Genomic DNA, 25,550 nt, shown 5'->3' on the forward strand with positions numbered 1-25,550 from the left:
GAAGTCCAAGGTCTAGGTAACATGCCTGGTGAGAGCCTTCTTTTTGGCGGTGACTCTACAGCAACACAGGGTATCACCTGGCAAGAATGGCCCAAGCAAGAAAGAGCTAACCTTCTCACTTGTCCTCTTTATAAAGCCCTCAGAACCATGCCCATTACTCCATGAATGAATCAGTCTATTCACGAGAGCACAGTCCTCATAATCTAATCAACTTTTAAAGGCCCCATCTTTCAAATACCATAATTGGATTTCCTACACTGTTAGCACTGTTACAATGGAGGTCAAGTTTCAGTGAGTTTTGGGGGAACATTCAGTCCACAGCAGGAACATATTTCTTTTATTCTGTAATCTCTTTCATTCCTATGTAAAAATACCTAAGATTTTCAGTGGTTTGTTTTGATGTTGATGTTTTCAGTATTATGTTAAGTCTTTTTCTTATCTCTTACTTGAACTTTCATTCTAGGAAAATACTTTTCTATTTATAATTTCTTAATATTTATTTGAATTCTGTAATCAAGTTATTAAAGTAAAATAAAACTAAATATTTCTTTCCTTTTTTTTAATACTGTAGCTTTTTGAAAGATTGCCAAGTTATTTTGACCTTCAGAGGAGGCTGATACTTTTAGAAGACCAAATAAGCTATCTTTTAGGTGGCATACAAGTTGTTTATATTGAAGAATTACAGCCAGTATTGACACTTGAAGAATATTACTCTCTTCTTGACGTGTTCTATAATAGACTGCTAGAAAGTAGAATACCTTTTCACCCTCGAAGTCTGCGTGGCTTACAAATGATGCTTAACAGGTAAATATCTAAAACAGAAGGATTACTTTTATTCCTTCTCTTAGGTAGGTTGCATGTGTAAGTACATCAGACTGTTCTGTATTCAGTGTGTGATTCTTAGGAATTAAAGAAAACAATGTCATTACTTGTGTTAGCAACCAACCCTCTTCTACAATTTAGAAAAGCTAGCATGAGAGGATTGAAGGATCAAATCTCTAGAACATCCTTTAAATATATTGCCACTTACTGGGCAAAGTGAATGCTGTAGAAAACTTTCTAGGATTAAACTAATGTTAAATCAATAGCAAGCATTTTTCGTGCATGTGCTATTTGCCAGGCACTATGCTGGGTGTTTAAATGCATTCTCTCCTTAGCTCTCACAACCTCACCATGAAGTAGGTTACTACCACCACTTTACAGATATGGACGGTCACGGGGCTCAGAAGTATGTCGTCGTCCTGATGAAGCTTGTCTTGGGGGGCAGCAAAGCTTTAGGTCAGTGTTGCTCTATTATGAATGTAGATCTTCTTGATGATTTCTGCTCAGTTACTTGAAGACTAATAAAACATTTTCTCTGGCAGGGGATTGGAGGAGGTCAGTGACTTTTCCTTTAATGTATGTTTCATGTCAGTGACAGATATGCTCCAAGCTTGCATGAACTCGGGCATTTTAACATCCCAACACTGTGTGATCCAGTAAATCTCCAATGGTTTATTCTCACCAGAGCCCAGCAGGCAAGAGAGAACATAAAGAGGAAGGAAGAGTAAGTACTGTTAGCCCTCTGTAAAGTCATACCACTCAATCTGACTTTTAAAAAATCAGGTGTTTGGAACTCATAAACATGGGAACATTAAAACTATATTAAATTTAGAAAATTGTCAACAATTAAAAAAAGGAAAATAAAAGAAAAAAGAAAATAAATTTAAGTTGTTGACTAATTTGTGGATATTCCCTATTTACTTATTCCCCACCTGCAAGAGATTAGATGTGGCTGTTTTGTAAGTTTAATAATCTAAATTATGTTACCACCATGTACCTCAATTTGAGAAGTAGAGCTTATTAAAACAAAATTCAACTCAGGAGCAGAAGGAAAAATAAGAATCAGAAAGAAATTTTCCAGACGGAGAAGAGTAGCAACAAGAAAAAAATCCATTACTACTTGATTAACAGGAATCTTTATTGCTTAAATTTTTAAACTACTCATATAAAGAAAACTTTATCTGTATTTTAACTAAATTGGGAAGAAATTTTAAAGTAAAAATATTCTTTTACTTCATAAGCAGTCTTGTTTCTATGTTTGTATCTTTGAAGGAGTCACATTATGGCCCACAGTTTCCTATTGTAGGCAGTAAGACGCTACTCAGCAGTGTTTTATGTATTGTCTATGAAGAAAGGAAGATATTACATCCCAAAGTTGGTTGTTTCTCTAAAGATGGTGCCCAGGGAGGTTTGGTCACCAAGTGTTGTTGATGCATTCATTTATTCAGACATCATTTACTGTGACTCTTGTGTGCCTGCAGCTGTGACAGGTGCCACTGATAGAAAGGTGAAGACTTTTCCTGGAATTTGTTTCTAGCAGGAGACATGAGTGCTATAAATGTGTCAGTAGTAGCTGAGCTACAGAGTCAAGTTGAGTGGGAAGAGCCAAAGCTGACACTCTGGAAACATGAGGAATTGAGGATATAGGCATAAACAAACCAGGGTGCTTTTCCTATACTCTCACTCAACAACCATCAATACAAAAGACTTCTGTGACCAAATGTGTGAGGATTTTTCCCCACCAACAAGCAAGCAGTCAATTCTGTAGCAGACAACAGTTGGGTATCCTCTAATTCAAATCGGTTCAGGGCTGGCCAGTTAGCTCACTTGGGAGAGTGTGGTGCTGGTAATTCAAATCTGTTCTGACACTGTCTACCTGGAGATAGCATTAGATCCCACAAATTAAGGGTTCAGTCCCCAAGACTGCCCCACTGAAGATGCCAGTCACAAGTCCAGGCCTCTGGAACTTCTTACTGACCAGATAGAAGTCAGGGTTCCCACAACCCCCTTCTCAGGTTTGGTTAATTTTGCTAGAACCACTCACAGAACTCAGGGAAACACTTAAGTTTATCAGTTTATTATAAAGGATATTACAAAGGATACAGATAAAGAGGTGCATAGGACGAGGTATGGGGGAAGAGGCACAGAGCTTCCATGCCCTCCCCAGATACACCACCGTCCAGGAACCTCCACATGTTCAGCTATCTGGAAGTTCTCTGAACCCAGGCCTTTTGGGTTTTTATGGAGGCTTCATTACATAGGCATGATTGATTAAACCACTGGCCATTGGTGGTAAACTTAACATTCAGCCCTCTCCCCTCCCTGGAGGTTGGGAGGTGAGGTTGAAAGTCCCAACCCTCTAATCGTGCCTTGGTCTTTCCAGACCAGCCCCCATCCAGAAGCTACCTAGGAGAGCTGCCAGACACCGTCAATTCATTAGCTTACCAAAAGACACTTAACACATTGAACATTCCAAGGATTTTAGGAGTTGTATGCCCAGAGAGAAGAGAAGACCAGATACATATTTTACAGTATCACAGGAGCAAAGAGAAGGCTATGGCAGAGCAGCAGGAAGGAAAAGGTGAAGAGAAGGACGTTGCACGTGTCTAGGGAGGGTATTCAAGGAGGAGGGAAGAGGAGGACAGGATCTGGGACCTGTAGGGAGAGGATTGGAGGTGGCCATTCAGCAGTGTGCTGGAGGAGGTGTTTCTCCTGCCTTACTGTCCATTCACAGCTCAGACTACCCAAATCGCTTATTTAAAAAGCCAGGTATATGAAATAGAGAGAGAGGAAGGACGGCAACCAAGAACCATAGAAGCCATCCCTTTAACAATAGATAACAAGATCGTCTTATGTATAAAATAAATGAGGGAGCTGCATCACTCTGTTTTGTTTGTGGAATTGGTGACAGCTCTGTTGGCCAGATGCTATCCTACAAATATCCTTCTTGACTGGTTGCTAAGCATTTGTGTTTGTGATATTACTTTTTTGAATGGTAAGTCTGCTTTAACCCTTGGGAGCAGTTCTAGCCAACCTTTCATGATTAGGGCTAATGATTTTGTTTGCTATACCCTAGCTGCTGCTGCTTCTATTTTTCTCTATAGCCATTTTATAGCTTTGGAACATTGTTATTAGATTGTGAGAAAAAAATAAAAAGAAATTCAAATAGGCTGATTTCTGAAGTTCCATTCCACCAGTTGCTCAGGCAAATGAAAGCCCTTGCATCATCTTCATGCCTCACACCCACAGCCAGTCCACCAACGCATCCCCTCAGCTCCACCTTCACAATGCACCCACAGTCCCGCGGTGTTGCGGTGACCTCCTGTCTGATCTTCAGGCTTCTGTGGTCGGTTCTGAGGTGAGAACCCAGCGGGAGCACAACACCTCTGTGCCCGCGTGCCCACAAGGCCTGTCTGGCCTGCCCCTGCCTCCCTGGATCAGCCTCCAAGGACTCTCCCTCACTCAGTTTGCCCCAGCCCAGTTAGCCTCTTTCTGCTCCCCAGGCACACTCAGAGTGCTTCCATCCCTGAGCCTGCATGCTTTTCCCTGCCTGGGACACTTCTTCACAAGGACCTCCTTCAGCTCCCTCAGGCCTCTGCCCACATGCCGCAGCCGCCCCAGCGAGGCCTCGTGTCCACGCCAGCCACCGTGTGGACCACCGCAGACTCCTCTGCCTTGCCTGGGCTGCCCCCTCCATTACAGGTATCACCATCCACCCCCAGCAGACTCTGTTTGCCTAATGATTGATTGGCTCTATCCTTCCAAACAGAATGTAAGCTCCGTGAGCACAGAGACTTTGGTCTGTCCGGTTTCTTCCTGTGCCGGCCGGGATCGGTGCCTGGTACACGGGAGGCCTCCAGGAAATGTTCACTGACTGACTCCATTAACTTTTACCTGCTTCCTTAGCTAGCCCCTTTCTGGCTCTGGACTCCAGAGCCCTCATCCCCATACTTATCCCCCAAGGAGAGAAAAAGACTTGCTGCTGGTCCCAACATAACTTCCTGCCCAGTCACCACCTTTGCCACGCAAAGACCTCTAACTCGGGCCTAGAAGCCTCTCCTCCCCCTTACCCTCCTTCCCTTTGCAGTGTTCCCCCCGCCCCATTAAGGTCACCTTCATTGTATCACCAGGTGATGATTAAGACAACCTTCCTTCCTAGATGAAGTGTGTTCTTAGATAGTGGTTTTATACACTTTTTAAATGCATATCTCTTTATAAAGTGGATTCTTAAGTGGAAACTCAACTTATAAAAAAAGATAAAAGCTTGAAGCTGCTCTAGTTCAAGAGGAAAGAAGCTGGAGGCCACCCATACCCATAGGGCCTGACTACCTCCGAGGACACTCAGCTTGCCAAACAGTTTAAAAACCACTATTCTAAGCGAATCTCTGGGTCCTGTCTTTCTGGAGCCCACATGACCATCTCAAAACTGTGTGACTTGCAGCTCCTGTCTCTTAACATTGCCTGGCTGACATGTAGAAAGTGTGTGCTCTCTGGGGAACCCCCACTCCTTTGGAGGCTGGTAATAACCCAGTTCACAGCTCTTATGTAGGTTGGTAGTAACCTAGGGTAATCCGCATCTAGAGAATAAGCCAGCTCTCCCTAGCATGCTGTCTCCTCACTTTACATTTTCTGTAGTAACTCACTCAAATGTTTCCTCTTACCCTGTATCATATATTTCAAATTTTAAAATCTTAGAAAAACTGGAAGTAATAGAAATGTACAATAATACAATGATTAAGTAATTTTGATATTTGCAATATAGTAGAAACAGACTTTAAAATAATTCATTCATTCAGCTAATATTTATTAAGTGATTATGTGCCTAGCAAGCACTGTGAAAGTGAGGCTGATAAGGTGCCAACAAGACACACCCTTGTGGAACTCACTTTCTGTGGTCCAAAGCACAGTGGTTAAACTCTGTGTTTTAAAAAAAATAGACATAATTTTAGTCAAGGAAAAGAAAGGTCATTTCCCCTAGAAAATGTCTGGCCTATTTCTTTTCTTTCTTCTTTCTTTTCTTTTCTTTTCTTTTTTTTTTTTTTTTTTTCTGGGCAGCTGGCCAGAACAGGGATTGAACCCCAGACATTGGTGTTATCAAAACCACATTCTAACCAACTGAACTAACCAGCCAGCCCCTGGCCTATTTCTTAGTATTAGCAGAAAAGGAACAGAACCTCCCACCAGCCACACTCACCAACCCTATGCTCCGAGTCACAGACACCCATGTCTTGATGTTTCTCTTGTGTGTACTGGGCCTCCCTTCTGTCTCTTTTTCTCTCCTCCCCCGCCCCCCCCCCCCAAGGTATGGATATAATAAAGCAAAGAAATTATAAGGAAAGGCAAAAAATTTTTTTAATTAGTCTGCTAGGACTGCAAAGTTACCCCAGGAGGAGAAAGGCTGTGACAGGTTGTTTTCCCATTGAGGGGACAGCCCTGGAGGGAACCTTACCAGTGTCTGCCTATTCAGGACTCAGTGTCCTTCAAGAGCGCGCCCCAGAAGGACTGATGGGTTCTCCTGATTATAAAGGTTGTGGCCCATGGATCAGGGAAACCCCCCTGGGATGAGACCACAGGCTTCTCAGAGGGAGTGGAAACGGCTGGGTCCTGCCCAGACTTGTATAAAGGTGTACTGTTGGAGAACTACACGGCAACATGGTCACAGTGCAAGGCTTTTCATTTTGTCTTTTTGTGTGTGTGGCTGGCTGGCATGGGGAAGGCTTTTCATTTCTAAGCAAGATTGTTAATATCTTTTTTGAGCAAGTGGAAAAGCCCTTTATGGAAAAAGTTTGTCTTCCCCTTCTATCAGTGGTAGTTTAGGGTTCTTCTTGTCTAATCCTGGAGAGATGAAAAGCAGGCCAGCTGGAATGTCCTGAGAACCCTGTCAACCCCGACTGCTATGTACTTTCTTGATTCTCTAAGCAACATTGTGTAGAGTAGTAATCTTATAGAAGAAGCTACCAGCACCTAAGAAAGTGATCTACGTATTGTTGAGGAAAGGGATTCAGTAATATAGGCCAGGATAACTAACTGAAGTGACCATTTCTGTTTTCAGATGTTTTTCTAGTTTATGGATATTTTATGGTGCTTACTTTTCTCTTATATGCAGAATTTAAGGGTGATTAAATATAGGGCATTTGGGTATTTTTAACCAGTGCGGTATTTAAGTTAGACTAGTTGAGGAACACTTGACCATGGCAGTTTTGCTTTTCTTTCACCTTGTCAGATGGGCATCCTGAGTAATTCAGGTTTTGGACTCGTACAGCTGTGAGGATGTAAAAAGGTGTGTTCTCTTGAACACATCCTGACATGTGGGGCATTGAATCGACTTACTGAAACCCCATGTCTTCAAGCATCTGCCACCTGAGGGAGGAAGTATGTGAGACGCTGCGTTCTGCCCTGGAGGTGTTCCCCTTGTAGGCCTTAACTGAAGCCCTGGATGGAGCACAGGCTGTGACAGGCAAAGGGGAGGGGAGAGTGGATGTGGGAGTGAGTGAAAAGAACTCGCCCCCTCCTCCGCAGGTCCCGGCTTTGTTGTGAGCCTGCTGTTTATTTGGGGAATCTGTAGAAGTCATTATTGTCCGAGGGTTAAATTAACTTCAGGTGGCTTCTAAAGCTAGGGGGTTTATATTCTTAGCTTTCTGCTTTCTTCAGTCACTAACAGCTGCTAGTTGAGGCAGGATAAGAGCTTTTAAAGTTATGTATTAATTATTTTATTCCATTATTGCTAAAAAGATTGGCCACTTTTTTTTTTAGAGGTTGGTAATTTATTAATTTTTTCTTAAATCAGTGAACATCGATTTAAAAACTTCAAATCCACAACAGGATAAAAACAGAATGTTTAGAAACTCTCCTTTGCACTCCCCTCATCTAGTTCTACTCTACAGAATTAACAGTTATTAATATTTTCTTGTTTATCCTTCCAAAACTCCATTTATACATGAGAATGGTGTCACATGAAATGTTTCATAACTCAGTGCACATGTTTAACATGTATCAGAATACATTAAATCTGAAAAACAACCTCCATTGAAGAACAAGGGGATCTTCCTAAAGTATAATCGATGGAAAAGGTGTAAGAACATTAGAAACACCATCACACTGGAATTCTAATAGAGAACATTAAGACTATATAAATCCTACCTGTGAAACAAATCGACAGAGCCTAGCATATTTCCCAGGTTGTCATAGAGAACACGTAGCTTTTGAAGCTGAGAGATGAGAGAACAAGTTGGGGCTCAGACATTTAGGACCGATTCACTGTTGATGAAATCACATTACTTCCCAGCCATTCAGTTTCCTCATTTGTGCTTTAGATTAATGATTGTCGGAAAAGGCAGTCCCATGTTCACAGTCTTTCAGCCCCCGCTTGGCTGCATAAGAATGGACCTTGGGTCTGGAACACTTATCGAGAAAGAATGCCCACACAGCCTGTGCTGGGCTTAGTGCCTTGTGTGAGAATCTTTCCCTGTGGCAAGCTCAATGCATGCTCTCCTGTTCTGCTTTAGTGTGTGTGGACATGGCACCTGGTCACCCCAGCTGCTATATCTGTCCTTCGTGGGGAGGGGACAGGGTCCTTCTATTGTGGCATAAGAGGTGTGTGCATAGCCAATTGCCCTGCACTGGCTGCTGGGAGCAACCTGCTGGCTGGAGAGACTGACACACACAGTTGAAGCTCATCTTGCTCTGTCTCTTTTTAAGTAAACCGTTGCTCCATCCATTGCTTGACTTTGTTGTATTTTGCGTGACTCTGCTACCAAGGTGCAATGGGCAAGCAGTGTTTGGACTTCTATTCCTGGTGGTTGGCATAGTGAGCATCTTCACTATCTTCACACAGTGGGGGTCTTCCCTAGGGACTGGTAATCAGTGCTCAGTGTTCTGTTCTTCTGGGAGTGGCAGCTGGTTTCAGTACTCTCTTGTGTCTTCTGTTATGCTTCCACTTGGACATTTCTTTGTTATATTTCTTCCTCTTTTTACAAATCCATTGATTTATCTGTTTATATGTCATGCTAAATTCAAATGAGAGTGATAGATTATCTTGTGTTGTGGGGTATTTGTTTAATTTAAACTTTGCCCAGAAAGTATCCATGAAAGATTTGCTGACTAATCTTTTCTTGGGGTATAGTTCCTCATCTTCCCTTTTCTCTTCTTTTTTCTGTTCCTCGTCCAGTTTCTTTTCCACTTCCTCCCTCTCCTTTTTCTCCTCCTCTCCATTTCTGTTTTCCTTTTCCTTCATCTTCACTATGATTTCTATTTAATTGCTCTTAGATTTTTATCCCAAGGCATAGCTGGTTGTTTCTGTATAAAAAGATCTGAATGCTGAGTAGCATCTGAGTTATTTATGAAGCCTTTCTCATGTGTCTCTGTGTCCTGAAGATATTGCAGGTGGTCCATATATTGTGTATCTTGGGCTAAAAATTGTAGTACTGAACTCATAGTCTCTTCAAAACTCATGCTATTGATGGCATTCTCCAAAGGTGGATTTACATTTTGGTTCAGGCCAGTCCAGTTATTCTGTGAGCTAGATATGCCTATACAACTCCAACTTTTTGATTTTGTGAAGTTGTCACCAGCTTCCAGCTCTTGCTGATATGGGTCCAAATTTGGTCTGCTTTGGGTCTTCTCTCCTAGAGGCTTTGAATTATCAGGGGCTTCTGAGGTATCAGGAGCTCTCTCCAACTTGAAAAACTTTCTTCTCATGGCTTCTAGGACACCATCCTTTCCTGGGTTTCCTTCTATATCGATAGCTCTGAACAGTTTTAGAGATACATGTGGAAGGAACTCAACAGGTACTACATGGTAACTTGTGGCATGTCTCCTGAAAATATAATTTGGCCTTTATGGATGCCATTTTCAATGTTGTGAGTAGAAAATTACAGCCCCTATATGTAAGAATACATTTATATTTTATGTTCTTTTATTTAGTTATAGCTTATGGCAATATTATTTTTATTTTTAATGTAATAGGTTAAAGGTTATTGAAAATGAATTGATACAGGCTTCAACAAAGAAATTTTCTCTGGAGAAGTTATATAAGGAGCCCAGCATTTCTAGTAAACAAATGGTGGATTGTTGTAAGAGACTTCTAGAACAATCACTGCCTTATCTACATGGGATGCACCTCTGCGTTTCACATTTTTACTCTGTTATGCAAGATGGAGACCTTTGTATTCCTTGGAATTGGAAAAATGGAGAAGCTGTAAAATAACACAGAAATCTTTCATTTTTTAAAGAGATAAGGAACTGTTAAACTAAGCTTATTTAATATCACAATTTGAAATAACAGTATTATTTACATATTACAAGAACAAAGTTTCTAAATGCTGCTTTAAAAGTAAACATTTGTAAAAAAATAATTTCTGCTGGGAAACTTGTTTTAAAAGGGCTTTATGTCCCAGATAAAATTGTGATATTGATTGGCAAGATGAGGCAAAAGGATGTTACAGTGAAAGAACATATTTTTAGTAATATGTAAATGAAGGATTCTGCAGGAGTCATGTTTTTACGTGAGTGAATGTTGGTTGGGGGCTGAACAAGTGTGTGTGTGTGAGTATAAACAGGTCTCATATTCGGTGTAGCTCTGAAGTAATGGGACTCATCTCTACATGTAACACAATTCAACATGCATCTTTTACATCTCATGGATATATATACACACACATACTTTGTAAACAAAAGCCCAGTTGATATCTAAAACAGGTGACTAATAGGTAGCAAAAGATAGATAACCAAATTTTGCCTGAGGGAGAGTAGAAGGAAAAAAAGCTATTGAATACATGGTAATGACTTTGTCATCAGCAGTCTGATACCAGTTTATTAAAACATCTTCAGTGACAGAGAATTTAGTTTTAAACCCACAATTTCTCCTATCCATGAAAAAATTGTAACTGTTGATAGCATGAAACCAACAGACAGGAAATGTTTTTGAATCATTTAATGAGGTGACTCATTTGTTTTCACAGGCAATCACTGTCCAGGAAAATCCTTGCCTATTTCCCAAAGAGCCCTAGGAAGTAGAGTCAAGTGTAAAGTGGTTTAGACCATTCAGGATTTCTGTCCCTGCTCTCAGCCTTGATCCTCCTGTTCAGTGTTTGAAACTCTTTTGTTAGCTCTGGCCTGGTTAAAGCCCCTGTGAGTCACCTCATGTTCGTAGTGACACAGTTTAACCCCAGGTGGTTTATGGTGTCCCCAGCAAAGTTGAGAGACCTGTCTCCAAACTCGGTGCTTCTCTCTGTGCAGATTACCCTAAGGTTCCTTAGGGTGATATTTTTAACTAGATCCAAAACCCCTTCAGCTCATTTCTCAAGAAGACAAGGTGAATTTTGGTTTGGGACACCACTTTTGTGGCTCTTGCTGCTAAAGAGATCAGAAAGAAATTTTTTCTGCAGTGCATTAGAAAGTAAAGGAGATGTTAAAGTCGGTTCTTGAAATATGTTTTAAATTTTTCTAAAACACAGATTATTTAAGCAGTTTAAATTCAAATGAATTCAAAAGAAATATTTATTTGTAATTATTATAGTTTGTGCATATCGTCCCTTTTAACTTGTGCGTAGCAATTATACAGATGCTCTTCAAGTTACGGTGGGGTTATGTCCAAGTAAACCCATTGTAAGTTGAAGATATTGTAAGTTAAAAATGTGTTTGATATGCCTAATCTACTGAACGTCATAGCTTAGCCTGGCCTCCCTCAAACATGCTCAGAACACTTAGATCAGCCTGCAGTTAGGCAAAATCTTCTAACAGAAAGCCTATTTTATAATAAAGTGGTGAATGTCTCATGTAATTTATTGAATACTGTACTTTATGTCAAAATTGTAACAATTTTGCACCATCGTAAATTTGAAAAATCCTAAATGGAACCATCTTAGGTGGAGGACTGTCTGTACTTAAATTTTGTTTTCTAATGTAACAAATGTTGCCCGTAAAGATTTTCCACAGCCATGTAATGGGAATGAAAAATTCCTTAAAGGTTATATAAGAAAATTTATTGGAAAACTAGGTTTGGATTATACCATTTCTAAAATCAACTGATATAGAATCCTCAGTAATATGTTTTGAATTAGGTTTTGTCTCATCTAATTGTTCATAATAAAAAATACCTTCATCAACCAGGTAACTGCTTTTTCTTGTTTTCCAGTTATTAGTAATTTTACAATTATTACAGCATACAGCTGGCCCTTCATATCCATGGGTTCCGTATCTATGCAACCAACCAACTGCGGATCGAAAAGCCAAATTGAGAAAAAAGAATTGGGTTTGTACTGAACACGTACACACTTTTTTCCTTGTCATTATTCCCTAAGGAATACAGTATAACAACTATTTACATAGCATTTACATTGCATTGGGTATTATAAGTAACCTAGAGATGATTTAAAGTATACGGAAGGATGTGCGTAGGTTATATGCAAACACTATGCCATTTTATATCAGGCACTTGAGCATCTGTGGATTTTGGTGTCTGTAGGGGGTCCTGGAACCAATCCCCCATGGATATCAAGGAAAACTGTAATAGGAAATTACAAGAAACTGGTGACCTATATGTGCCTATTTTAACTTCCTCTTCCAATCTGACATAAAAGGGAAAATTCTCTCCCACCACTGAAAACTGGCACAGGATCAGGCCCCTCTAACTGCTTCTGCAAAGCCTCAAGTGAGAAATGGTCTCCACAGGGACCTGAGCTCCAGGTCACGGCTAGGACTGTCTCAGGGCCCTGATCTCATCTGAGGCCTGTGCCCCCTGCCCAAGTTATTCAGTCAGGAAGGCCCAGGACAGGTCTGCCCAGGCCCTACTTCCTTCTTTCTCTCTTAATGGCCTCCACCTCCAGGCAGCCTCCCTGAGCTAATGAGGGCTTTGAGGAGTGGGCAGGCAGGACAAGAGGGACCAGGGCCACCTCAAGGGATGGATCACCCTTGGAATCTCATCCCAGACAGAGTTCTCTGTAGTGGACCCCTCCAGCTCAGGTCACTGTTCCAGCATCCCAGCACCCCCAATTCCCCCTACTAACCCTGTCCCTTTCATGGAGGCTGCCACCCCGCCCCCAGCTGCCTTGGAGGACTCTGTCCAGGCTTCCCTGGAGCAAGCCAGCCAGATCAAGTCAGTCCTGTGAAGACTGACGGGCCCTAAGTCTCTGGGCACCTCGGTGGGGGACCATGGTCCTGGCAGCTGGCTGACCACGGAGTGCCCGCCCTGTTCCAAAACCACTCCCCTACCCGTGCCACCTGACCACAGACCCCAGCCTCAGGCCCTCGCTGTGACATGGCAGGGTCATCACGGGTGCCTATCCCGTGGGTAAGAATTGGCATGAGTCCCAGGGAACCCTGATGTAGTCCCAGTTGTTCCATGTGCTGAGTGGCCCTGGGCAAGGCCCACCGCTCACATGCCCTCAGTCTTCCCAGCTATAAAAGGAGTCACCAGGGCATGTTTTTGGAGGTTCTTCCAACCCTGATGAAGTCCATCCCAGGAAGCCAGAATCCTCCCATGGGTGGTCCAGATACCCCTTGCCTCCTAAGCAGTTGGGTAAGGACGAGATGGAGCAGCCAGTGCCCCAGACAGATGAGACCTAGGCCAGTGCTGCAGGATCCCCTTCCTCTCCACAGCCTCTGGTATTGCATCCTCGTTCTATTGGCCACTCCAAACCCTTCCATCATGGGGACTTAACTGTTATGGAGCATCTTAGGGATTTTCTTTCCTAAGCTGAAATGTTGCATATGGGGAAAACTGGGGCCCAAAACAGGAAAGAGACTTGTCCAAGGCCCTTCTGCCTACTGCAGGCAGAAGAGGTTAGATGAGAACCCAGCTATCTCGGGCTGTAAGGGGCCTGAGCAGGAAGGAGCACACCCACCACGAGGTCAGCACTGTGAGTAGGGTCCCCACCAGGCAGGCCCCTGGAGCAGCACTTGTCCCATCTGAGAGGAGGAGGGCATCATAGCAGAGAGACACGGGGACCTTGGATGGTCCCTGCATGGTCAGGTGTGCCAGTACTGGGCACAACAATAGGAATGGGCCAGCGGTTGGGAGGACCCAACTTGCCCCTACAGAACTGTCATGCAAAGTGGGCAGGCATGGTGCCCAGCAGCCCTGCTCCCTCCCGCTCCTGTGAAGCCCAGCAGCAGCCTTGGCCCCCACCCCTGCCTCCAGTTGAGCTGCTCAGGTAGCCTCTTTCCCCTTGTTCCAGCAAGGGCACAGGCTGCACTGGGACCACACAGGTGCCTCTGAGCATCATTCTTGGAGCGACATTTGCACACATCTGCCCCAAAGTACCCAGCACAGCAGCTCATTTGAAGGAAATGACTCAGCATAGGATGTGGCCCAAACCAGAAGAGCCATCAAATTTTCACCCTCATTATCTTCAGAATGTGGTCCATTTTTCTTCTTCCCTTTCTCATTGACACTACCACAGGCACCGGCCTAGACCATCCCTGGTACCTCACTTTTATCTGCACCCCAAAATGCAGCATTTTTAAACCTTGGAGTAGAATCTTTTAGTCATCCAACAAACGCTTAGGGAGCAGACCTAGGCCCTAGGACATAGCAAGGACCAGACAGACACTGCATTGAGGAGCTGATCCCATGGAGGCCAGGTATCATTCAGCCTTCCATTGGTGTGTTTCCTGTAACTGAAATAAATTACTAACTGGTGTCTTAAAAAAACAGAAACTTACCTTCTCATAGGTCTGGAGGCCAGATGGATGAAATTAGGTGGCAGCAGGGCTGCACCTCCTCCAGGGCTGTAGGAGAGAGTCTTTGCTTCTTCCAGCATTCCTTGGCTTGTGGCCTCATCACTCCAACCCCTGCCTCTGTGGTCACATTGCCTCCCCCTCTTCCTTGTGTCCTCTGTGTCAAAGCTCTCTGCACCTCTCATAAGAATGCCTGTGACTGCATGTAGGCCCCTCCAGATCATCCAGGGTAAGCTTCTCCTCTCAAGAGCCTTAACTTAATCACACATTTTGCCATATAAGGTAATGTTCACAGGTTCCAGGGATTAGAACATGAACATATCACTTTGGGGGCCACTATTCAATCCACTGCACTTGGTGGCTTGAGATTGTTACAAGCTTGGCTTTGTTCTCTGCACCCTTGAGTGACTTTGTAGAGGGACCCCACCATCTCTGGTCATCATGCCAAGACTACTGAGACTGGGCAGGGTGCAAACATTCTTTCCCCACCTGAGCATTACTTCACATCCACTCACACCCCCAGAGTTAGGATTTCCCATGGGTTCAGCCTCCACTTCTCCCGCTGCGAGCTTTTATGTGCATGGTGCTTCTCCGTGCCGACTGCGTTCCAGGATGGAGCAGTGCTGTAGGCCTCGCCTGCCCGTTTTGCACTCGCTGCACTCAGCTCCCTGTTCACCCTTGAGTATGTGGGAACACTAGTGAACATTCCTTCAGCAGCTCTCCTTTAGTGAGTGCGAAGGTCAGCTTTCCAGTAGAGGGGGGAGGCGCGCTTCAGGAGGAAGGGCTCCCCTGTGGTTTCCAGCTGCTGCAAGATTGGTCACAAGGGTGGGGGTGATGGCATCTGCTGGACACTTTTCCAGCCACGAGTCCAGAACACAGGGCCCAGAATGCACGACCCTAGCTCAGCTGGTTCTCACCGTCTGTGGCCCTGTGAGCTCTGGAACTCGTGCCCACAATGTGCCCTGACTCCCTCTGCTTGCCCACAGCCAGCCGTCAGCCAGCCTCCTGCACCCTGTCTGTGCCTCAGTGACCATGGACCAGCCATGGCCCGGGAGCTGCTCTGTCACCCCATGGCTGCACCCACACCTCTTTCAATGAGGCCTCAATGCCAGTCCTGGAGAGGGGACTCCCTTCTCCCCCAGCGTTCTCCCTCAGCCCAAGTGGACCATACTGAGATTTTTTTTACATCTTTTAGTCATTCTTTAACAGAGTTTAACAATTTTCATATTAAACTTCCCCTGTTTAAATCACTGTGTGGTTTCTCTCTTCTAACTGGGCCCAGCCATGCCCCAGCCACAGTGAGTGCCAGGCCCAGCTAGGTTCCTTCCTGGGGACACCCCAGCTGTGCCCCCACCTTCTATGTCCTGCTGGCAACTGCTCATTCACTTAAAACAAACAAACAAACAACTTATTGACTACCTGCATCCTCAGTGCTGAGATACAGCAGCCTGGTTCCTCATGACCTGGGTCTCAGCAGCACACCTTTTTCCTCAAAGTGAAGTGTGTGGGCTTTGTGACTGACCTTTCTCCCCAGTCGGGGTGGCCCAGATATGTTCTGGAAGCAAGAGCTGCTGCAGTCCTGTGGCCTGGGTGGTTGGGGCCTCACAGAGTGGACCGGCCTAGGTATAAACTGGCAGGTGAGGAACATTTGTGGCCCCAGGCCACATAAATGAGGGTGTCCTTGTCCTGTGAGCTCTGCTGTGCAGACAGGGAGGCAGTGTGCATGCATGGAGGCGGGAGCTGTGGACTTTTAGGAACTGGACCCTGCCTTCTGTCACCCCAGTGGCCCACTGTCCCTGGAGTGCCCTGCTCTGGCTGTGTCTCCTTGTCCCCTCCCAGTCAGAAGTGGTACACAGTCACACTCTCTAGCCCACACCAGGTGATGTCTGGCTCCGCATGGCTGGGAGTGCAGCCTATTTGGCCAGCCCCTCAGCCCCACCGGGTGGAACCTGGGGCACACATGGTGCCATCCCGAGGCTGTTTCTCTTTAGGTCCCCTTGTCTCTGTCCTGCCAAAGTCCAAGGTGAGTCTAGGAAGATGTCCTAGTCCCTCTTGTGGACCTGGAATAGGAGATGGCACAGATGTGCACAGAGAGGAACCGTCCCCTTCCAGCAGTCTGCCTGAGTCATGAGGTGGGGATAGCACATATATGGGGGCCCCCCCATCTACAAGGGTCAGGGCAGGACCCACTCACTCCACCTGAATGGCTCTTGGGCTGCCCTTATGTACCTCACAGTCCAGAGAGTCTCTACTACAGTCTCCAGAGGGGCACAGAGGAGGGACTCCCACCCACTCACCTGGGAGTGAAGGAGCCAGACCTCACACCCAGACCACTGGCTCCGGAACTCTGCTCCGCTTACCTAACTACGGCCCTGGATAGGGAGGCCCCCAGGCTTGGCACTTGTCCCCACAGGATGGAGGGCAAAGCTGGCTCTGGAACGTCAGTGGCCTCATGTTCCTGGAACCCACGCAGCACCCTCTGTTCTGACCAGAACCACTAACTTGGGGGCAGCAGAAAACCAGGACATCCATGGGACATTTCTTTCTGACAGCCCCAGGTCAGCCTGTTCTCCATCCTGGACGGTTGGCCCTAGATTGGCTTAAATCAAATTGAGGGAGGCAGTGGTGAGACAGAAGGAAGAACTTTTCTGACCGTCAAGGTCGGGACATGGTCCTCCGTGGTTTGGGAAGCAAACAGGCCACCAAATAGTACCTCGGCCTCAGCAGCCACCACTGGGCCCACAAGGACATCTCTGACTTTATTTTTCTGGCACATAGTAGGTTCTCGGTAGTAGTAGGTTCACAGTACTCTCACGTGAGACTGTGACAGGCTCCTGAGGGTCGACTTGCGGGAGTCCACAGGCCAGTTATCTGAGCAACATGATTCGTGGCTTCCCTTCCCCCACCAAGGACCCCCATCCACGAAGGTCACCACTGGGACGTGTAGGCCTGGGGCACAGGGTACAGTGTCAGGCCATCTTTAAAGGCAACCTCCCACCCACAGTGGCCTGGCACAGGTAGGAACAGGGGAACAGGTGCTTTACTGGGGCCCTGGGTGTCCTGGGGAGGGAATCATGTCCCCTGGAGGATCCTGAAACCCTTTGTCAAGTCTTCCCTGGGCTTGGCCCAGCAGGCATTGGACGTTTCACCAGTGAAGGGTCATGAGGAGGTCATGGGTATCTGGGGTCTCCCAGTGTGAAGAGAGCAGCACAGGACAGAGATTTCCTGCCCTGCCAAGGTCACTCCCTGGGGAGCAAGACACTTCCAAGCTGAGGGTGCTGTCTGGCAGTCCTTAGAGGACCCTGGCCCACTGTCCTCATCCCCCAGCCCCATCCATGGACCGCTCTGGGGCCTGCAGTCTGTGGTCCACCATAGCACAGGGCAGGCCTGTGGTCCTTGCTGCCTTGTGTGGGCACAGGTGTTTGGAGCTCAGGGACCAAGCCAGGTTCCAGAGCCCCAAACTTTCCTAAACCAGAGCACCCAGTGTTGGTCAAGCTATTGGAAGGCCTGTTCAAGAGGAGTGTGGTGACGGAGGCCAGGGTGACTGTCCCCCCATCTCACTCCCCACCCCTGGCTCCAGGCCTCCGTGACAACTCCACCCCAACTTCCCTCTCTCCCTGCCTCTACCTGCTCTGACCACCTGTCTCTGCAGATATTTGGATTGTCTCAGCTTTAGACCCGCGTCCATCCCTGGCTCCACCTGAGCCAGATCACTCACCTGCCTTCACTCCCTTCAGAACTGCACACCCTGCTCAGAGACCCTCTGTGGCTCCCCAGGACCCAAAGGGCTGGTGCAGCAGCGCCTCGACAGTAGGAGGCCTCTCAAAGCCCTCCTACTCCCAGCCTCACCTCTCCCACCCCCATGGACTGCAGGACCTGCTCCACTTCAGTGTTGCTTAGGTGGCTCCTGCCACCAGGATGCCTTCCTCCTCCCCCTGGGAGTGCTCACCAGCCCTCCCCATGCCTCGAGGCACAGCTGGCTCCCTGTGCCCCCAACTTAGCCCTCACTGAGCCTGGGCACACACTCCAGCACCTCCTTGCATGGAACTCTGACCTGGAGGACTTGTCATACAGGCTTGCTCACTCCCACATTGTGCAGGGAGGGAAACTGAGGCCAAGAGAGGAAGATCCTGCCTGGGTCACAGGGCATATTGGCCACAGAATAGAGGCTGGACTCTAGGCTCTTGCCTCCCAGCCCAGAGAACTGGGGACTCCTGGGGTCTTCAACCTGGAACAAAGTGTTTCAGAGCCCCCATTTACTGCCTCCTGTGCCAGCATGATGGCGTCAGTAGGTAGGAGGTCTCCTGTCCATGCTGCAAACTAGACATATCACTTTGACACCAACATCAGAACTGGATTGTTGAACCCCCAAGAGTGAAGAGTAAAATAACAAGATGACTGGGGAGGAAAAGGAATTTCTAGAAAACACTATGTGCCAAAATCTAAGTAAAATTTATACTGGGTTTGAAAGCATTTGGCGTCCTGGGGCGAGTCCTGTGCTTCTGGGGGAGGCAGACGGGTCATCACAGAGCAAGAAAATGTATAAGTGGGTGGCCGTGCTGGCCATGAGTGTCTCAGGAAGGTGCCTCAAGGGCAGAGCGAGGCAAATGCTCCCGAGGTTCAAAAGGAAAATCGATTATTCCCAGTAAGAACATTTTTCAGCTTGCAGGTGAAGGCCCAGGTGGCAGAAGGGCTGAGAGAAAAAGCAGAAGTTGGAAGAGGCGCTGGTCCAAGGGGGCCGAGTGTCGGCAGAGCCCCCCCTGGTGGTGAGATGGTGATCCGGATTGCTGAGAAGGGCGGGGGACTACTGGCTCCAGCTTTAGCCTGGCCTTGGTGAATTGGTGAGTCACGGTCGATCAGCGTAGATGGGAGGGAATTTCTTGAGTCCACATCTTTCAGTGAAGCCATAGGAGGGAGCGGAGGGGCAGGCCTCTGTGCAGGTGTGGCAGACAGGCCCTGAGGCCTGGGAGGAGCACCCTGCAAGCTCCCATGCTGAGAGCTGGGCCTTTCTTCCGTGGTCTCAGGAGAAGCTGCAGGCGCATTAGCCTTCAGTGCGGGATAGGTTATTTCTCCAGTTACCTCGTTCACCCAGAAAAACGTATCTAGAGGCTTCTGCCCCTGTCCAAACTGACTGCTAGACATATCTGAAAGGGAGAAAAATGGGACACACAGGTGTGCCTTCCAGTCTTCCACGTGGGCTGCAGGGTCAGAAGGAGCCGCCAGTGCCTGGGCCTCTGTAAACCTGAGCCTGCACCTGAACCTCCCCCGCTGGGGGACACACTCTCCCCAGCACTCCAGAAACCTTCCCAAGACACGCAGCAGGCCTAACTGGAGGCTGCAGATGAATTCTAGGCTCTTTTCATTTTTTTTTTTTTAGCTTTTTCCAAATTTTTAAATCTTAAGCAAGTATATTTATACTTTATACCCTGACCTAGTTCAGATGTGTGTGTGTGCTAACCATCTCATGGAACGTAAACAATTAGTGCAATGGTCTCTGATATTTTCTATTTTTTTCTATGCAGTTAAATTCTACTATGTTCCTTAAGAAAATACTGGTTGCCACTCCTTTAACTCATTTTATAAGGAAAGCAACAATGATTAATAAACTATAGCTTGAAAAACACTGTCTTAGATTAAGAGAAGAATGGAGAATACTGGATCTTACACAAAAGACCCCCCCCCAAAAAAAAACCATTCTTGCAAATTTTACAAAACGTGACCATGTGTTGGTCAGCAGAATGTCTCCCAAAGATGCCCACATCCTCATCCTTGGAACCTGTGAATATTTTTCATCACATGACAAAAGGGACTTTGCAGCTGTAATTAAAATTATGAACCTTAAACTGGGAATATTGTCCTGGATTATCCAGGTGGCTCAGTCTAATCACTTAACCCCTAAAAAGCAGAGATACACAGCAGCGGAGAGGTGCGGGAGACTCACCCATCCTCACTTGCTTGATGATGGAAGGCGCTAAGTGGAAACCTTGAGAAAGAAAGAAATTGTTAACAAAATGAGTGTGCCTGAAAGTGGATATCCCCCCAAATTCCTATAAGAGCCCAGGATAGACAAAGCCTTGCTGTTGGTCTTGTGAGCCCCTAAGCAGAGGACCAAGCCAAGCTGGCTGAGCTCAGGACCTACAATACCAGCATATAATAAATGGGTGTTCGAAGCAGCTGCCTGGAGCAGGGGTGAGGTGGGGGGCTTTTGTTACAGCAGCAATAGGAAGCTCATAGGCCGTGCGCACTTCCCAGGACCAGTGCAGGAGAAGGGCCGTACCTGGCCGACTCCTCCTCCTTTCTTTCCATCAAGCTTGCAAGTTGCTTCACCATCTTGAAGATGGACACAGTGACTGTCACTCCTGAGAAACATCGAGGTGCACTACTTAATATGTCAGTCAAGTCAACCAGCACCATTCAAGGCCCTGACACCTGCATCCCACATGAAGCTCTGATTTGCCATCAGGCAGAGAGGATTTCCCCATCATCCCCTGGTGGTCCACAAGGCCGTGGGGAAGTCAGCACGTCCTGCAGGGATTTCTAGGATCCGGGTGGTTGTCAGCAGGGGCATGGTAGGTTGAACAGATAGGAACTGGCCAGGAGCTGGGGGACTGGACAAGAATGAAAGGTTTGAAGCTCACCTGTGGAAAGGGACTGGGGTGGAGGCGTCTGTGGAGAGAGCTTCAAAGAGTGGAAGGAGCATCAGAAGGCTGGGGGCTCCTAGCAACCTGACCTTTATTGTGTAAAGCGTTTCCCACCCTATCCCAGCCTAGATTCCACCTGGTGACCTCAGACCTCTCCAGGGCAGCCCGCCCCCACCCCTGCTCCAGTCCTCTTGTCACAGTTCCCGAGATCCCCTTGTCATAGTTCCCGATATCCCCGACCTAGAGGTATCCCTGGCCTCCACCTTCCCCTTCCTGTAGCTCCTGATCTCTGGAAGTCTCATCACGTGGCTCCACAAACATCAGGCATTTTTTCTAGAACATAAATTTATGGACGAGTGGGAATGTCTTCCCCTGGCTTAGTGGAAGCCAAGTGTTGTTGGATTAGGAATTTCCCACAGATCAATTTCCTCTTCACCTGCTGCGTTTAGTTCGCCCTGGGTCACGCCCTCATCTCCCTGAGAATTAAATCCTGCCCCTGTGTCCCCAGCTACCAACTGAGACTCTGCCCCAGACTTAGGCCCGCCTTGAATCCTCAGCAAGCTGGCCCTGACCTGAGGCCACCCCACTCTGTGGACCCAGTAGCTGCCGTGTCACCCACGGAGCCGGCCCATCATGCTGGCGGGAGACCGAATGGCCGTCCTCTTGGACTGGCCCCAGGTCATCCAACCAGGCTTTTCTCTGCTTCTCAACTGTCTGGTGGGCTGGACACGGGGCAGTCCATAAGCGCCGCTGGATCTAAATGGCCATCTCTATGCCCCGGGTGATCACCCGGCAGCCTGCCACTGGCAACTTTCCCCCAGTGGTGTTAGCAGCCTTGACTCTTCCCAGGAACTGCAGCGGTCCCGTCCCTAGCACGCAGCCATCGCTAAGGGGCGGAGGAAGCCCTCTGTCCCTCTTCCCTCCCTGGCTCGGCTCATCCCCTCCAGCCACTGCTCTTGGTTAGGCCGAGTGAGCTGCCTCCCTCCTTTCCGAGCACCCCCCATTTCTGTCCACACAAGGGCAGGTTTCCCAGGAAATATGAACTCATTCCATTACCTCATCCTACCTGATCCTGGAAGCTCAGCTTGCTGTGAATAGTACCAGGCTTGAGACCTTACTTGTCCCCATCATGGGGTCCAGCCTGGGGGCTTTGTCTTTGAAGCATTTGAAAACTCTGATTGGTGATAACTGGTCTTGGACACGCTCTGAGATGTGTGAAGTTCCACCAGCCCCCACCTGTGGACATACCGTGGCCTCACGGGGCCTTTCTGTCTAAAACTCTGCCTCTCTCAGGCCCAGTTCCTGCTTCCTTTATGTTTTCTCACTAGAACAGTAACACGTGCATCGCTTTCTAACCGGCACAATTTCACCAAAAATAATTTGGAATTATAGTGGCCACTATGGGGGAACTTTGATATAGATAAAATTGTTTTGAGAGTTGCCCTAGAACAAAAAAATGAAAACAAAGCAACATTGTGAATGTTCAATGGTCTGATTTCTTTAACAGGTATATGAGAGGGCTTCTAAACACAAGTTGAACTCAAAAAATGCCTCTCTAGAACATTCTGTACCTATAACATATAAAATATGAACATCTTCCCTCATCAGCATCTTTAGACAGCATGCAAGATTTGCTTTAGACGGTGACATTTCCAATGCCCTTTCCACATTTTGTGGGTGGCTTGAAGTCAGAAACCGTAGATAGGTTAGGAAAATGAAACTTTTGGCTGGCAAATCATTCCATGGCATAAATTTCCACATTGGCTAAACACTTAAAGGAGACTCTAGATACTAAAAACGAAAGAACCCTCAAGAAGAAATCATCCTATTTGCCTCAACAACAGATCATTTTCCATACATCGGGGACTCTGGCCTTAAAAATCTTATGGCTTGATAGAATTGTCACCAACCCAAATTATGTCAAAACAGATATGTGACACTTTTTCGCACGTGTGTCCATGTCTAAACTTTCTCCCCTTTCTTTCCTCACAGAGAAAAAAATGATCAGGTATTTGTCTAAAGCCAGTTCCCTCCCACTTTTTTCTATCCCACTTTCTCTTTTTTCCTATTTTGAAGACTTGACTTACTCAACAAATGTTGCATTCGGTTGTTATGTGTATACTCTAGAAATTTTTAGTTCAGATAAAGTTCAAGTTGTCTAAAGAAATAAGAAAGAAAAGTTACTATGTTTCTTTTTATAAACACTAGAAAGCATGTTTACCTAATAAACTTTTAAACTAGCTATGAGATAACAAGAAAAGCCATCAATTTCAAAATAAAAACTTTCGCATAATTCCAAATCTTTATCTATTCAAACTATTTTTTTTTAATGTTTGTACAATATTTTGGTTTGCTCAAGACCAAGATTAGATTTCTCATGATGCAAATTTCCTAAATGTCCTACATTAGTAGGAATTCATATAGAACTCAATATGTTTCTACTATTTCCATAACTTACTTAAAATTAAAAATTATATGTATGAAGTAGTATTTAAGTAAAGTAATAATAAAAACAGATCTAAGAGTTTAATTTTGTAAATTCTTTTAATGCTATATTTCATAAAGATTTGATGTGTTAGCTAAAGTGTAATTGACTTGGACTCAAACTTACACCACTGGCTCCCCTGGGTCTGGACTTCTCAGCCTCCATAATCATGTGAGCCAATCCCTTATACTCAATCAATCAATCTCTCTCTCTCTCTCTCTCTCTCTCTCTCTTCCCCCCCACCCCTTCTGGTAGAGAGATGCTGGGTTCCATTGGTTCTGTTTCTCTGGAGAACACTGTCTAATATAGTCTTTCATGTAAAATTATTAAGTTTTTTAATGCCCAAATTAGCAGAGTTTCCTTTTTGTCAACAAGTTATTCTGTTAACTCTCAGTGCTTTTGGCAAACTCTTAAATAATCTTGGTAGAAATTCCTTTGCATAGCTCTTACCTAATTTTATTTGGTCATATTTTTAAATGAAATCACAGATGTAAATTTATCCTTAAAATATAGACCACTCCCCCAAATTGAATTGAATTGAATCTCCCAGAAATGAAAGCTCATATGTCTAAAATAATTGCCTTCACCCAGGCATGCCAACTGGTAAAAATTTAAGTATGTACTATTTCTACTGGTAGTAAAGGTGCTTTTGTCCATGAATTCAGAATGCTCTGGAGGGCCTGAGGCAAGGAGTTCAGGGGATATAGTCTCCAGAGGTTTGCCTTGGAAGGCTCACTGCAGGAGTGAAGAGTGAATGCTGTGATTGGCCAGGGACCTCAGTGTCACAAAGGCCAGGTGCTGTGCCAGAGGATAAAAGGAGAGGGCTGTGGGGCAGAGAAGGGACTGACAGTCTTCTGCCACACCTCTTGCTCCCTCCCTTTGCAGCCTTGCTTCTCCCAAACCCCCTGAGCACCCGGTCCCCAGCCCTGAAACTCCGCACTGCCGCTTGACCAGAGGCCCCTGCTCCACCAGCAGCGGGTAGGCAAACAGCTGCTCAGACCTCAAAGCCTACTCAGCAGCCTAGAGGGAAGGGCTTTCAGATCTCATGTGGAAGGATCAGGAAGGATCATTTCATTCCTTATAAGAGAACGAGAACCTATAAATCCATAGGAAATGGTCCTTGGCAAACTGTCTGTTACTTAGAGCAGGAGGGGACGACTTGACGATGTCCAGTGTGTTTCTTACTGAAGGTTTGCTCAAACCTAGAAATTAACGTGGAACAGGTTACGAGACCTCTCCTATTCCTGAAAAAACTTCCGAAGTGTCTGAGAAAGGCTGTACCCTACGCGGTGTGGGTGAGCTTATTGCAGCCCACACACAGACCATGGGATTTCTTGGAATGCCATGCGGTCTGAGGGGTGGAACCTTCCAATTGCCCACTGATAGAAAACCCACTTCAGTTTTCTGTTCTCTCTCTTAGATGCTTAGTAGTCGGTTGAGTCCTGACTCAGTGCCTGCTGGTGTCAAGAGCCCTCCACTACTGCCAGACACAAGCATCCCAGGACCTCTCCCACCATGTAGGCTACTGGCACTACCCGCTTAGCCATTGTCCCCTGCATTTCCCTCCCCCCAAAGCACCCTTGCAGCCTGAGGGCTTTCCAGCATTCACGATTTGGCCAAGAAGGTGATGTCCTTCTGCCTCCAGAAAATCATCCTCCAGGGTATTAGCATCACACGGAGGTCCCTGCACAGGGTCCTCACTGGCTTTCAGCCTGACACAAATCATGACCTGGTTTGATCTTTGAAATATCTCAACATCTAAAATTGAGGGCTTTTTTTTTTTTTTTTGGAATGTTCATCATTTTCCATATATGTATCTATAATTTTTCATGAATAAATTCTCTAAAAAACAATATCCAGTGTTTCATTCTTTGTGCTAACATGTGCTTTTACCAGTCTGAAAATGAAAAATCAGTAGGAATAAA

General features: G+C 46.0%; 1 protein-coding gene across 3 annotated transcripts in view; it reads left to right on the forward strand.

Annotated features, from left to right (window-relative positions):
• Positions 1-11,841, forward strand: part of TCAIM (T cell activation inhibitor, mitochondrial) — a 61,086-nt gene extending 49,245 nt beyond the window's left edge. For all 3 annotated transcript variants that reach the window (XM_063114298.1, XM_063114296.1, XM_063114297.1), the window contains exons 9-11: positions 572-804; positions 1,415-1,546; positions 9,787-11,841. In XM_063114298.1, the coding sequence (XP_062970368.1) occupies positions 572-804; positions 1,415-1,546; positions 9,787-10,027 (606 nt within the window). In that variant the 3' untranslated portion in view covers positions 10,028-11,841. The remainder of the gene's footprint in view (positions 1-571; positions 805-1,414; positions 1,547-9,786) is intronic.
• Positions 11,842-25,550: the final 13,709 nt, after the last annotated feature.

Source organism: Cynocephalus volans, chromosome 11 (genome assembly GCF_027409185.1).
Source record: "Cynocephalus volans isolate mCynVol1 chromosome 11, mCynVol1.pri, whole genome shotgun sequence".
NCBI lineage: Eukaryota > Metazoa > Chordata > Mammalia > Dermoptera > Cynocephalidae > Cynocephalus > Cynocephalus volans.